Source organism: Ictidomys tridecemlineatus, chromosome 1 (assembly GCF_052094955.1).
Source record: "Ictidomys tridecemlineatus isolate mIctTri1 chromosome 1, mIctTri1.hap1, whole genome shotgun sequence".
Taxonomy (NCBI): domain Eukaryota; kingdom Metazoa; phylum Chordata; class Mammalia; order Rodentia; family Sciuridae; genus Ictidomys; species Ictidomys tridecemlineatus.
In genome coordinates this window covers 240,888,059-240,902,333 of record NC_135477.1, presented here as the reverse complement: position 1 = coordinate 240,902,333, position 14,275 = coordinate 240,888,059, and the positions used below count along the sequence as shown (strand labels likewise).

The 14,275-nt window shown below is 34.5% G+C and overlaps 1 protein-coding gene across 6 annotated transcripts in view; it reads left to right on the top strand.

Moving 5' to 3' along the window:
* The window catches only part of Zfr (zinc finger RNA binding protein), a 77,680-nt gene that overhangs the window by 23,942 nt on the left and 39,463 nt on the right, over positions 1 to 14,275 (top strand). For 4 of the 6 annotated variants that reach the window (XM_013358771.4, XM_078017135.1, XM_078017129.1 and 1 more), the window contains 4 exons: positions 330 to 548; positions 7,405 to 7,652; positions 10,575 to 10,766; positions 11,804 to 12,095. In XM_013358771.4, the coding sequence (XP_013214225.1) occupies positions 330 to 548; positions 7,405 to 7,652; positions 10,575 to 10,766; positions 11,804 to 12,095 (951 nt within the window). The remainder of the gene's footprint in view (positions 1 to 329; positions 549 to 7,404; positions 7,653 to 10,574; positions 10,767 to 11,803; positions 12,096 to 14,275) is intronic. The other 2 variants (XM_078017145.1, XM_078017139.1) reach the window with 1 other exon arrangement.

Genomic DNA, 14,275 nt, shown 5'->3' with positions numbered 1-14,275 from the left:
CTCTCAATTACGTTCCAAACATAAGTTTGATTCTCTAGTGTACTGAGTAGCCCAAATACACATATACTGCTTATCTAAAAACTTTTTATCTACCAGTTGTAAGTAGTATTACTATTCCAGTTGTAAAGTTTGCCAAAGTATCATTTTGGAAATGTGTAGAAAGTATTTGGGAAAAGGTAGTAAATTATTTATGTATTTCATTCATATTGGTAATAAGAATTTTTCCAAGAAGAAATTGCTAGAACCTGTTTTTGTTGGTGTTTAAGAATATTGTTATAGAAGCTAAGCTGACTCACTCTTCTCATTTTCTAATGTGTTTCTTACTTTAGCTCCCAAAGCAGGGTATAGCCAAGGTGCAACTCAGTATACTCAAGCCCAGCAAACTCGACAAGTGACAGCCATAAAGCCAGCTACACCAAGTCCAGCTACCACTACTTTCTCCATTTATCCTGTGTCCTCCACCGTACAGCCAGTAGCAGCTGCAGCTACTGTGGTGCCATCCTATACTCAGAGTGCTACTTACAGTACCACAGCAGTTACTTATTCTGGTAAGACTGATAAACTGTGTTTAAATGACTAAACAAATTACAAAGGGAAACTCTTGATATTCTGTGGAATTATCTTATTCCTGATAGCAAGAACTGAATTGATAGGCACTAATATAAATGTATGTGCATATTATGACAAAAGACCATACTCTTTTAAAAAGGGTGGGGGTTGGGGGAGTGGGGTTTCTTTTTTTGTTTTGTTTTAAGTGAACTATTTTAGCAGAATATAAAGTACTCTTTGGGAATTTGAAAGTCAGTAAAGAGTCTTTGACTTAGTATTGCAATTAAAAGAACAAATACCCAGTCTTCTATAGGATCACTTCCTTGCTGACTTTTTCAAATGAATTTGAAAACTCAAGGATAGCACTGAAGGGATAAACTATAAGATGGTTATGTAACACATCTATATTTAAAATACAGAATAGCTCTATTTTTCTTAAATAATCATAAATTTTCCCTAAAGAAATTTGATCATTAAAACCTTGCTATGTCCATGATTCTTGCTAATTTCTAGTTGAGGTAATTGAAATCCCACATTGTCTGTAAACTCTTGGTTTTATATTACTGCATTGTTTCTTATTGTTTTGCATTTTTTTGTGTATCTGGGTAATTATTTATAATTATAACCAAAATTACTGCAATGAAATGATTGGGCACTTTTTTTTTTTTAATGTCCACATTAGCTTAAAGAAAATAGGAAGTACAAAAGCATCCCTTTCTACTCATTATATTCTTCTTAGATAAATTCCATAGATAATTCTTAGATAAACTAGGACGTTACCCTGGATTCTTCAGAAAGTATTTCCTAAGAATAAAGACATTGTTTTATGTAACTACAACAACTCTTTCAGGTAGCTTGATTTTTACTTTACCCAGTTTATAGATAATTATTAAAATTAGAAACTGTTGACTTTTTTTTTTAAAGAAAAGTTAAGCCACTATGCATTTTATATCTAGACATCCCAATTGTCATTCACATTTTAGTGCATGTGTGTCTACTATATTCCTTATGTATTTGGCAGTATGCATATATCAATATAATTCTTCATAAAAATGAATTTGTCTTAAACATGCTATTTTGTGAACTCCTTTATTCTCACAGTGAATGTCCTTTTACATTACTAAGTATAGAGATGTAGCATTTCTTTGCTGCTTTTATCCAACTTTTTATTTTGGAAATTTTGAATTTTGTAGAAAAGTTGGAAAAATAGTATAAGGAATACCTGCATACTATTAACCTAGATTCAGCAATTATTAATGGTTTTTCACATCTACTTTATCTTTTCTTTTCCTTAAAATCTATTTTCATATGGTTTAGTAATATATTTTTAAGTTGCAGACAATGTGGTATTTTGCCCTTACATCTTTGGAAAGTATTTCTTTAATGTTATTGGGCATTCTTCTCTATAAAAGAGCCCCCTCCTTCTACTTTTTTTGATTTCTGTGGACTTTTTCTTTGTTATTCAGTGTATTATGATCCATTACTCTTGTTGCTATCTTCAAGGCTCAAATGTCCCAAATTTGGCTAACAGTATTTGACTCAAATCAGCTCCTGAGTCTTTTTGACATGACTACATTAGTCTTTGAGCTCTTCTTTTTTTTTTTTTTGGCTCTGTAAGTTATTACAGATACATTTTGAGCTTCCCGTTTCCTGAAATGGTTTCTTATAAATGCCTGTAGTATTAGGTATTAGGCTGCATGGTATTTTATTGTATGGATGTACTATATTTTGAAATATGTATTTGGGGGCATTTAATTTTAATTGACATAATAATTTTATTAAAATATATATAAAAGACTATTAGGCACAGTGTGACATTTTAATATGCATTTATTTATATTGCATAATGATCAGATTAGGGTAATGGATAGATCCATAACAACCTCAAACATCACTTCTCTATATTGGGAACATTATAAAACCCTACTAGCTGTTTTGAAATGTTCAGTTAATGGTTGTCAACTGTAGTTTTTCCCACTGTGCAGTATAAAATACTAGAAAGTATTTCTCCTGTTGGACTGTACCCTGCCATACCCATTAACTGTCCTCTCACTATCCACCCTTTACCATATCCTTCCCTGGGTTTGGTAACCACTATTCTATTTTGTATTTCTTTGAGATCAAATTTTAGCTTCCACATATGAATGAGAACATACAGCATGTGTCCTTCTGTGCCTAACTTACTTCACTAAACATAATATCCTCCTGTTCTATCCATGTTGCTGCAAATGACAAATTTTCATCCTTTTTTTATGGCTTAATAATGTTTTGTTTATATATACCACATTTTTGTCTGTTTTTTCTGTTGATGGACACCCAGTTAATTCCTTATCTTTATTGTTATGAATAGCATTGCAATAACAAGCAAGTACAATGCCTCTTCATCAAAGAAATGTTCATCCCTTTGAATATATAGTGAAATATTGCTAGATGATATGGTAGTTTTATTTCTAGTGTTTTGAAGAATCTCCCATTTTCCATAATGGCTATACTAGTTCTTCTGTGTTCACATCCCAGCCAACATTTGTTAGTAGCTATTCTAACTGGATGAGATACTATCTCATTCTAGTTTTGACTGGGGTTTCCCTGATAATTAATAATATTGAGCCTCTCGTCGTACTTGTTGGCTATTTGGGTATCTTCTTTTGGGAAATATCTGTTAAAGTCATCCCTCCAGCCTCAGGTGCTGGCAACTGAACTGTGACTGGCCAGCAAGCATATATACTACCACTGTTACACTCCCAACTCCATTTTAAAATCAGTTTATTTGTGGTTTTGTTTTTCCTGTTGAATGGTTTCTTATGATTTTAAAATTAATCCCTTACTGAATGAATAATTTGCACATACTTTCTCCTGTTTGGGTTGGGTTTTTGTTGTTGTTTTTATTGTTTTGTTTTTTGTTAACAGTTTGTTTTTGGTCTCTTGTATTGTGTTGTTTTTGTTTGTTTGCTCAGGAGAGCTTTAGCTAGTAAGGACCTTTTGTGGTTCCATGTACGTTTTAGGAATGTTTTGAATTTCCATGAAGAATGTTAATAGTGTTTGATGGGAATCATGTTGAATTTATAGATCACTTTGGGTAGTATGGACATTTTAACAATATTAGTTCTTCCAGTTCATGAATATGGAGTCCTTATTTGTTTGCATGTGTTCCCTCTTCGGTTTCTTTCATCAGTACTTTGTAAGTTTTGTTGTAGAGATCATTTACTTTCTTGGTTAAATTTATTTCTGGATTTTGTTTTTTGTGCTTATTGCAGGTAGGTTTGCATTCTTGATTTCTTTCTCAACAAGTCTGATATTAATGTGTTAAATGTTTATTGACATAACTAGATAGATTAGTCCTTATCTTAAGATAAATTTCTACATGGAACCATTTTGTCAAAGAGGATCTACTTTTTTAGAATATGTGATATATACTATGAAAGTACCTACCAGAGAGCATTCTTAGGGCTTCTGAATTCTTTTACTTGTGGGGTTGGGGGTATAGTTCAGTGGTAGAGTGCTTGCCTAGCATGTGTAAGACACTGGGTTCTATTCTCAGCATCACATATAACTAAGTAAAATAAAGGTCCATTAACAACTAAATAAATAAATAAAAGGAGTTCTAGGGAATGGGGCTATGGCTCAGCTGTAGCACAATTGCCTGGCATGTGTGAGCCACTGGGTTTGATTCTCAGCACCACATAAAGGTCTGTCAAAAACTAAAAAAAAAAAAAATAAGGAGTTGTAGAATATTGCTACCAAGTTAGCATATATTACTTGAAACATTAAGGGTTGGTTGAAATTATATGTTTTTGTTTCTGATATTGTACACTTGGGAATATTTCAGTTCTAATAATGTCGCTTAAAGTGAAACTATTTTAGTTTTTAAAATGGAGCTTTTAGCTGCGTGCAGTAGAGCTTATCTGTAATCCTTCCTTGGGAGTATGAGGCAAGAAATAAAAAGGGCTGGTGATGTAGCTCAGTGGTAAAGTGCCCCAGTTCAGTGTTCAGTACCAAAAAAATAAAAAAGTCAAGCTTTTACTCAATTTATTGACAGGCTTATGTTTTCCCACAGTACTTTTATTAGAAATATACATTTGTTTGCTAGTAGTTAACAGGAGAATTTAAGTTGTTCTTTAGCAGAATTCCAGAAAATTTTACCCACCTTTCAGTGTTTATTCTGTTTTTGTAAACTGAGTAATAAACTATAATTAGACTTGCCTTTTAGTTTTGAACTACCTGTGTGCAAGTGGAGATGACTCAATGTTATGCTTACCCTGGTGATTTTATGGTTAAATAAGTCACTGTTAAAGGAACTCATACTCTCTCAGTCTGTTTTCTCATCTGTTAAGTACAGACAGTGGTACTTATCTGCTCTGTGTCTAACACATTGCTCCTCATATTGTGAACTCTCAAATTAAAAGAATTAGAAGACCTGGTCATTCAGTACTGTTGGCCTCTGTTGCCGTTTTTCTCTTTGTTTTCTTCATAACAATTCATGAAGTTATATTTAAATGGCATTTTTACATTTTCTATACAGGACTGAAATCATTTGGAAGATGTCTATTATGAAGACTTCATAGAGGCTAGGGGTATACAACAGTGATAGAGTGTGTGCCTAGAACATGCAAGGCCTTGGGTTTGACCCCCAGGATCTCCCCCCCAAAAAAGGGGGGATTTCATGATCCTAATCATGATCCTAATAAGTGATAGTCTAGAAATAGTTTTGTTCTTAATTTATGATTTAATTTTTAATTTATTTTTTTGGTATCGGGGATTGAACTCGGGCATTCAACCACCAAGCCACATCCCCAGCCCTATTTTCTATTTTATTTAGAGAAAAGGTCTCACTGAGTTGCTTAGCACCTTGCTTTTGCTGAGGCTGGCTTTGAACTTGTGATCCTCCTGCCTCAGCCTCCCAAGCTGCTGGCGTTATAGGCATGCACCATAACTCCTGGCTCTTAATTTATGATTTTTTTGAGACAGGATTTCACCATGTTGCCTAGTCTAGCATAGAATTCCGGGGCTTGATTGAACCTAGTGCCTCAGACTCATAAATAGCTGGACTACAGGTGCATGCTACTCTGTCCATCTAGCTTTGTTGTTTTTAATTTAACAAATTTATTGTGTTTCTTTATAGAGAAATTTAAACTGTATCTGTTTTTGCTTTTATAAATTTGAAAGCCTTTAGCTGTAAGTTTAATTATGATCCTTTTAAAAAATATTTTCTAGATGTTCATGAACCTTTATTTTATTCATTTATTTATATGTGGTGCTGAGAATTGAATCCAGTGCCTCATTGGGGAAGTGCTCTGCCACTGAGCCACAACCCTAGCCCTAATTATGATCTTTTTAATCACATTCTTAAGTAACAGAAGACAGTGATAGGATGGCCTATAAAGAATCTGGGCTGTGGCTCAGTGGTAACACACTTGCCTGGCATGTGTGAGGCAATGGGTTCAATTCACAGCACCACATATAAATAAAATAAAGATCAGTTAACAACAACAACAACAACAAAAAGAGTCTATTGATTACCTGATGTGGGTGAGGCCCTGGGTTCAACCCCCAGTTTCACCACCCCTCTACCACACACACACACAAAAAAAAAATTCTTGGAACTATAGAATTTTTCTCTTAACTAGTCATATTAATTATTTTCTGTTTTATCTGATTTTGTGCTTTTCACTGATAATGTCTGCTTACTTTTTCTTGATGTTAGGTGTCACTTGTCTATTTCAACACTCTATCTTAAAACTTCATAAGCATTTGTATACTTTAACAAACTAACAAAGACATTTGGGAATGCTTTTCTCAAAAATTGCTTGACTTCTTTCTTTCCTGGATATGTCCATTTCCAGTTACTTATGATTCTGATTTCCTATACATTTTTTTTCTTATTCTTCTAGCTGTGCATTCTTCCCAGTGTGTATATATATATATATTGGAATCAGTGGGTTTTAAGACCTTTTAGTAGAGGAGCCTACATTCAAGGGACCGAAGAGTTGAGTTCTCTTGAGTAGTGTTCTTTGCCATCTTGACCACTAGGAATCTCTCTCCTGAGCCTCACTCACTCTTTGCCTGACTAGTCTCACTTAAGGAAATAAAGTGAGACTAACTGAAATACATTGAAGAGGGAGTATACCAAATTTCTGGAGATTTGGGTTTATGACAGTTACGTTTTCCAGTGTTCAGATAGTCTTATATATAAATCCAGCAACTTTGTCCAATTTTACAGCTTTATAAATTCCAAAATCTGTAAACCATTTAACATATATGTAGTATGTCAGTAACTTGCATAATGTGCATAATAGCTCCTATCAGTTCTTTGGTTTTATCACTTGCGCAACCCATCAGTCCGTCTTGGAGTTTATGATCTTGATATCATCTTTGTGTGTTTTTCTCTTTTTAAAATCTCTTTTATCCTCTTACCCTCTAAGCAAATCAATTCTTATTTTCATGATTTTTTTGGGGGGGGGGTGATTTTTTTTTACTGTCAAGTATCCTACTTAATATTCCACCTCAGATCCAATGCTTCCCAAATTTTGTTCAGAGGATTTTTGTTTGGGAAATATTAATAGGTTCTATGACTGCATAAGTTTGTCAAACACTATTACATCCCTCCATTTGAATTATTTGAATTATAAGCTTCTTCAAGACAGACCAAATCTTTATACCTCTGTAACACCTGGCATGTGTTGAGTCACTGCTTGAGTGACATGTAGATGGAAGATAAAAAGGTTCTGGGTATGCACTATTGTAAATATTCACATGTAAATCTACCTGTATTGGCGGGATTTATTGACTTTAAATTTATAAATATTTAACTTGTTTTATAATTATGTAACATAATTTTTGTTTGATTTTATTTGTAAGGTACGTCTTATTCAGGTTATGAAGCAGCAGTGTATTCAGCTGCATCTTCCTACTACCAACAGCAGCAGCAGCAACAGAAGCAAGCAGCAGCAGCAGCAGCTGCTGCAGCTGCAACAGCTGCCTGGACAGGGACCACCTTTACTAAAAAAGCACCATTCCAAAATAAACAACTGAAACCAAAACAGCCTCCCAAACCACCCCAGATTCACTATTGTGATGTTTGTAAGATCAGCTGTGCTGGACCGCAGGTACTTGTGTTGTATGTTTTATCATGAATCTCAGTAGTTATTTTTGGTAGTTAAGTATGCTGATTTTCTGACTCTTGTGCCTACACAAAAAAAGGTTCACATTTTTTTTTTCCTGTTAGCTTTTAGCTAATACATACATATAGTTGGTCCTTCACAACTGCGGGTTAGCACATCCATGGTCTCAGCTAACCATGTATCAGAAATATGTGCGGCAAAACACATGTACAGAATTGTTTCCCTTGTTATTTTTCCCTAAGCAATACAGTACGACAGCTATTTACGTTATATTAGGTATTATAAATATAGTCTAGAGATGATTTGATGTATACAGGAGGAAATAAATAGGACTGTGCCATTCTACCTAAAGATACACAGCCTTGGAATTTGGTAACCAGTCTCTCACTGGCAGTAAAGGAAGACTGTATTTCTCAAATAGTCTTTTTTTGATGGGTTGGGAGTAGGGGTGGGGGGGTGGTCTTGGGGATTGAACCCAGGAGCACTTAACTACTGATCCACATCCTCAGTCCTCTTTATTTTGAAACAGGGTCTTGCTAAGTTTCTTAGGGCCTCACTAAGTTTCTAAGGCTGGCTTTGAACTTTTGATCCTCCTGCTTCAATGTCCCCAGTTGCTGGGGTTACAGGCATGTATAACCATGTCTGACAATCATTTTTTAGAAGCTCTTTGTATTGCAATTTGAAAATATTGTTGGGGGGGAAGCTATAAAAATGATTATGAGTATAAATGAAAAATAGGGAAATTGAACTTTTTTCAGGATGGCTGCTTTGCTTATTAATTAAAAGTTAAATTCAATTTTAAAGTTTTATATTCAAATTTATAACTTTTCTGAGACTGACTTATACATGCTTTGTAGAATATAATTTATTTCTATAAATTTTCATATAAGGACTGACTGTAGGAATGTTGGGAATAAGGAAGATATAAGCATATAAGCACATGTCTTTTTCAAAAAGAACAATTAATGAAATATGTAAGACCTTTATTTCTGGTTTTGATTGGCTCCGGTTTTAAATTCAACGCCTCTCCCAGTCTTGTAGCTTGGTAGATTAAAAAAAAAAAAAAAAAGATTAATTTAAAAGAAAAAAATCATTTTGACTTTCTGGTAGTTTCTTTATATTATAGCCAGCTACTCTGCCCATCCAGTGTACATTTCTTTTTTATTTACTAGATTACTTCTATGTTTAATTACAAATTTGAGGAGTGTTTTCAATTACTAGTACTGATGATCTCTGAGTTACTGAAACCAATTTTAATATATGTGGCTAGATTTATAAAACCATGTGCGTTTTTTGTTTTATTTTTTCCTCCCCTGTTTTGGGTATGATAGGAAAGGGTGGCATTGTGGCCACATGGTTGGGGGGGGGGGGGCAAGTGATTTTTATGATACAAGTAGCAAGCACAGAAATAGGAGATTTATTGACTATGTGGGTGCCCATATGAAAAACATGAAACATGGTACTATGGTGATAGTTTAACAGCACTATTTGGAATGAAGACATGAAGTTGACCGTTGATTACAGGGGGAGAGGGGAGAGTTAGATGGCTACACAAGAATGGGCCAAGGGTATTTCTGCAAGTCAGAGACTGAGCCTTAAAGTGTTAATGAATCTTAAAGAAAAATATCACTGAGATTTGAAATAGACTCTAGGTGTGGGCCAAGAAAGGGAGAGTTAAGGTAAATTCAGGGCCAAGGTTTAATCTTGGTTCTACCGCTAACCATGTTAGAGACAGACTTCTTTGAGCTTTTCTTTCTATAACAAGGATTTGTCTTAAGTAATTAATAAACTATTACATGGAACTACTTGAGGCCACTTAAGTAATGACCGGAGAATCAAACAACTGGTCCTTAAAATCTCACCCAGCTCTGAAATCCCATGATGAACATAAAATTTGATGCTTATCATTTGTGAGTCTTAAAAATAATTTTAACAATAAAACATGAAAGAAGAATCATTTGGCCACACAGTAAACAAAATTGCCTAGCAATTCTTATTGTTCTCTTATTTTAATTACCTGCCTTCCTTAATCATGTGCAAAATATCTGCATGGTTTATTGGTAATTTTACCATAATAATGGTTTTCCTTACAAATATATACATTTTTGACTCTTCCTATTTTAAATAAGCTTTTGTGCAGGTGACATGGATTATAATACAGGTAATGTTTCAGAATACATTCTGAGTTAGAAAAGTCAGTTTTATAAATAAACATGCCTATTTGTCAAGACTCTTATTACCATGCAATAGCTTTTTTTTTTTTAATTTTAATAAATTTTTTTTAGTTGTAGGTGAGCACAATGCCTTTATTTTATTTTTATGTAGTGCTGAGGATCAAACCCAGTGCCTCACACATGCCAGGCAAACGCTCTCCCACTGAGCCACAACCCCAGCCCTATGCAGTAGCTTTTGGTACTGGTATAAGGTACATTTTTCTTCCCTCATCTTAATTCTGTAATTAATTTCTTTGTTGAATGACCATTCTCCCTGAGCATTCTCTATTCAATATTATACATAAGCAATAAAAGATATGAATTCTTGAAACTGGAAGAAGTTACTTATGTTATGACTATGTATGAAAGTGTTCTGCAGCTCAGAGTGTTGGATAAATATATTCTTGGAGGGAGGTATACCTCATTGATGAAGGGCCTGCTTAGCACACACAAGTTTCTAATTCAGCCCCCGCACCACCACGCACAAAAAAGTAATCTCAATAAAGAGCGTGCAGAGACTCACGGATGTATCACATATGTAGTGAAATCTTCATGCTCGTGCTCACATTCTTCTTCAGCTGCTTTTTAAATTTACATTTTTTAAGTGAGTATTAGAAATTTGAGAATTAAGTAATAAGAAATTCTGTAGAAAGAATATCAGTGAAGCAAAATTTGCCCTTTTTGTTTAAAACAGACTTATAAAGAACACTTAGAAGGACAGAAACATAAAAAAAAAGAAGCTGCATTGAAAGCCTCACAAAATACCAGCAGCAGCAACAACTCTACTCGTGGGACTCAGAATCAGCTACGTTGTGAGCTCTGCGATGTGTCTTGTACAGGAGCAGATGCATATGCTGCCCACATTCGTGGTGCTAAGCATCAGAAAGTAGGTGGATTTTTTTGGCACACAGCCTTGTGTCTTTGTTTTCTTTTACCTTTTCAATGGGGATTTTAGTAGAGATGACTTCAAATTTTGAAAACATTGTGTTCTAAGCCTTGCTTATGTGCTAACATATATAATTCTTTAAAGGAAAAGACTAGATTCCTTTCTTTAAATTGAATTAAACCACTTATTTCATGTTTGAAATGATATAATCACTTTCTACTTGGTCTTTTTTAATTATAGATTGGCTTGCATGTGACCAAGTTTCATCTTTCCCTGACTATTTCCTCACCTGGTAATAGATGGAATATGTATACATACCTGCTTCACAAAGTACCTTGAAAATAATGAGTTTTGTATATAAAGACATTTCACTTAAAAAATATGGCTCTTCAAAAACTATGCATGGAGCCACCACATGACCCAGCTATACTACTACTTGTTATTTATCCTGAAGAATTAAATTATTACGGTGATACCTATTACAGTGATACTTGCATACCTATGTTTATAGCAGCACAGTTCACAATAGCCAAATTATGGAACCAGCCTAGGTGTCCATCAGTGGATGAATAAATAAAGAAAATGTGCATATACACAATGGAGTTTTATATAGCCATAAAGAAAAATGAAATTATGAGATTTACAGGAAAAAGGATGGAACTAGAGACCATCCATTTGTTAAGTGAAATAAGTCAAACTTGGAGGTTTCAGAGTCGAATGTTTTCTTTCATATGTGGAAGCTAGAGAGGAAAAGGGAAAACAAAGGTGGGGTTGGATCTCCTAAAAATCAGAGGGAGATCAGTAGAGGAAAAGAACCAGTGGGGGCATAAAGTGCTGGGCCAGATTATCATTACGTTATATGCATTTGTGAATGTGTAACAACAAATTCCATCAATATGTACAACTATAAAGCGCCAATAAAATGGAAAAAATATAGCAAAGAAAAATATGTTCATTTTTTTTATAATGTCATTTAGATAAGCTTAAAAGTTTGCGTTTTGTGTTTCCTGACAAATAAATGCACTTTTGTTTTGTAGGTGGTTAAATTACACACAAAACTTGGTAAACCTATTCCTTCAACAGAACCAAACGTTGTTAGCCAAGCTACTTCTTCAACGGCTGTCTCTGCTTCAAAACCAACTGCCTCTCCTTCAAGCATTGCAGCAAGCAATTGCACTGTGAATACTTCATCAATTGCAACTTCTTCAGTGAAAGGTCTTGTGACTACAGGAAATTCATCTCTTAATAGTACATCCAACACTAAAGTATCAGCAGTGCCTACCAATATGGCTGCCAAGAAAACATCTACACCCAAAATAAACTTTGTTGGCAAGTACTGAAGTTTCTCTGTGTTCCTCTTAACTCTGTCAAAATGGTGTTTCTTTTCTATTGAAGGATTAACCCTTCTGCTTATGCTATTCAACTCATCCTTTATCTTCTTCAGATATCTACCCTTTTCTCTGTATCTATCCTATACTGTTTTCTTCCCTTCAGCCATAGAAATATGACCATATCTTACGTAGTTGTGGATATACACAGAGACCTTTTTTTTAGTTTGGTTTGGGGTTTTTGGCACAGTGTTAGGGATCAAACCCAGGGCTTTGTGTATGCCAGACAAACACTACCACTGAGCTATATCCCTCCTGAGTCCTTACTTTATCTACTTCTATAGTTCCTTTTCAATTCAGTCTACTATAGTGTTCCCTGAAACTGATTTCAGGATTCACCAAAGACTTAATTGCTGAGTGCAGTGGCCAGTTTTTGGTTTCATCCTATTGACAACCCCTCCCCCCCACATTCAGTACCATTGACTGCTGTACTATAAAACTTAAGATATGTCTTTATCTCTTTTTATAGGTCCACACATCCTTTTCTCAAGTATCGTTATTGGTCCACTTCCTGGATGCTCATTAAATAGTTCCTAAGATGCTGATTCTAGCTCTTATCTCACTATGCTCCATTATTCCTGGGTGGTCTCATCCATTCCGATAATGTTCGGTGACTTGAAATATTTTTTGGCAAATTAAAAACCCCGGAGTTTTAGAGCTGTGTTTTACATACTTATTCTCTGTTCATTCTCTGTGTGGTTTCACAGATGATTTGCAATGTGTTCTGTTCTAACCCATAAATCTGTCACAAGAATACCACAATATAATCTCACAAAATTACTGATTTTTCAAATAAAAAAGTTTACTAATACTTTTTATTCATTTCTTCCTCTTGCTTTTTCCTGTCTTTTTAATTACCTTTGCCTTAATTTTTAGGTCTGAAGTCTCTTTCTTAGAACTTTTTTGTTTCTTACTCTATCCAGTATCTTCAGTATGTTGTTTGATAGTCTGATCAGTCATCATAAAATACATACCAAATTGTATTAGTCTTCTGCTTAAAAATTCACTTTGGCTTTCCTCAAGCATATCTGTATTCCTTATTTCTGTCATATAAGATTCTTCATAATCTGCCTCCTACTACCTTCCTAGTTTCATATCTTGTCACTTCTTCCTAGATAGTAATTTATACTGAATTATTGACTCTTCCTTGAATTTTCCACTTCAATTCCCATGTTGCTGTGTTTTTTAAGTACATGCTGTTCTGTTTAAACATTATTTTTTTCTTTCTTCCTGACCAGTATTATAATCATTACACCTCTTTCCAAGCCCAGTTCAAGTTTCACACCCTTTGTGTAGCCTTTCTTAACTGGATCAGGTTAAAGAGTAATGACTTCTTTCTTTAGCTTTCCTACAATATTTGATTCCTACTTATTATAGCACTCTCACATGGTATTATAATTATTTGCTTTTTCTTTTTAATTTTGGGCACCTAAAAGGCATCTACGGTGTCTTCTGCCCCCAGAACACAGGTGCTTAACACTGAACTTGATCACCAACCCTCCGACCTGCCCCCCACACCCATTTTTGTTTTGTTTTTTTAAATTTCTACTTAGGGTCTTGCTAAGTTGCTAAGGTTGGCCTTAAACTTGGGATCCAAGTATCTGGGATCAATAGGCGTGTACCACCACAACTGGCTACATTCTCTTATGGTATTATCAAAACTTAGGACATTGCCCTCATTTTGTATATTATTTAAAATATTTTTGAAAGAAAGTCTTTATAGAAAATTCGCAATCAGGTTCTCAGGCGTTCTCTTAGATAGTTATTTAAAATGTTAAGTTTAGTTGATAGTGGGCTGGGGTGGTAGCTCAGCAGTAGAGCATTTGCCTATTGCACTGGGTTGCCTAGCACATATGAGGCACTGGGTTCAAGTCTCACCACCAAATATAAATAAATGTCCATCAACAACCAAAAAATTTTTTTCAATTTCTTTAGTTTAGTAGATAATTAAAATGAAAACCATGATTTATGGGGTTTTATTTCAGTTTTTGAGATTATTCATACTGTCAGTTTAGAATAACAAACTTTTTTATTAGATTTTGGATTTTAGAGCTAAAGAAGGGGGAAGTTCAGAAATATGTTTTATTAATAGGATTTTAGAAGCCACTTATGTGGTTCTTT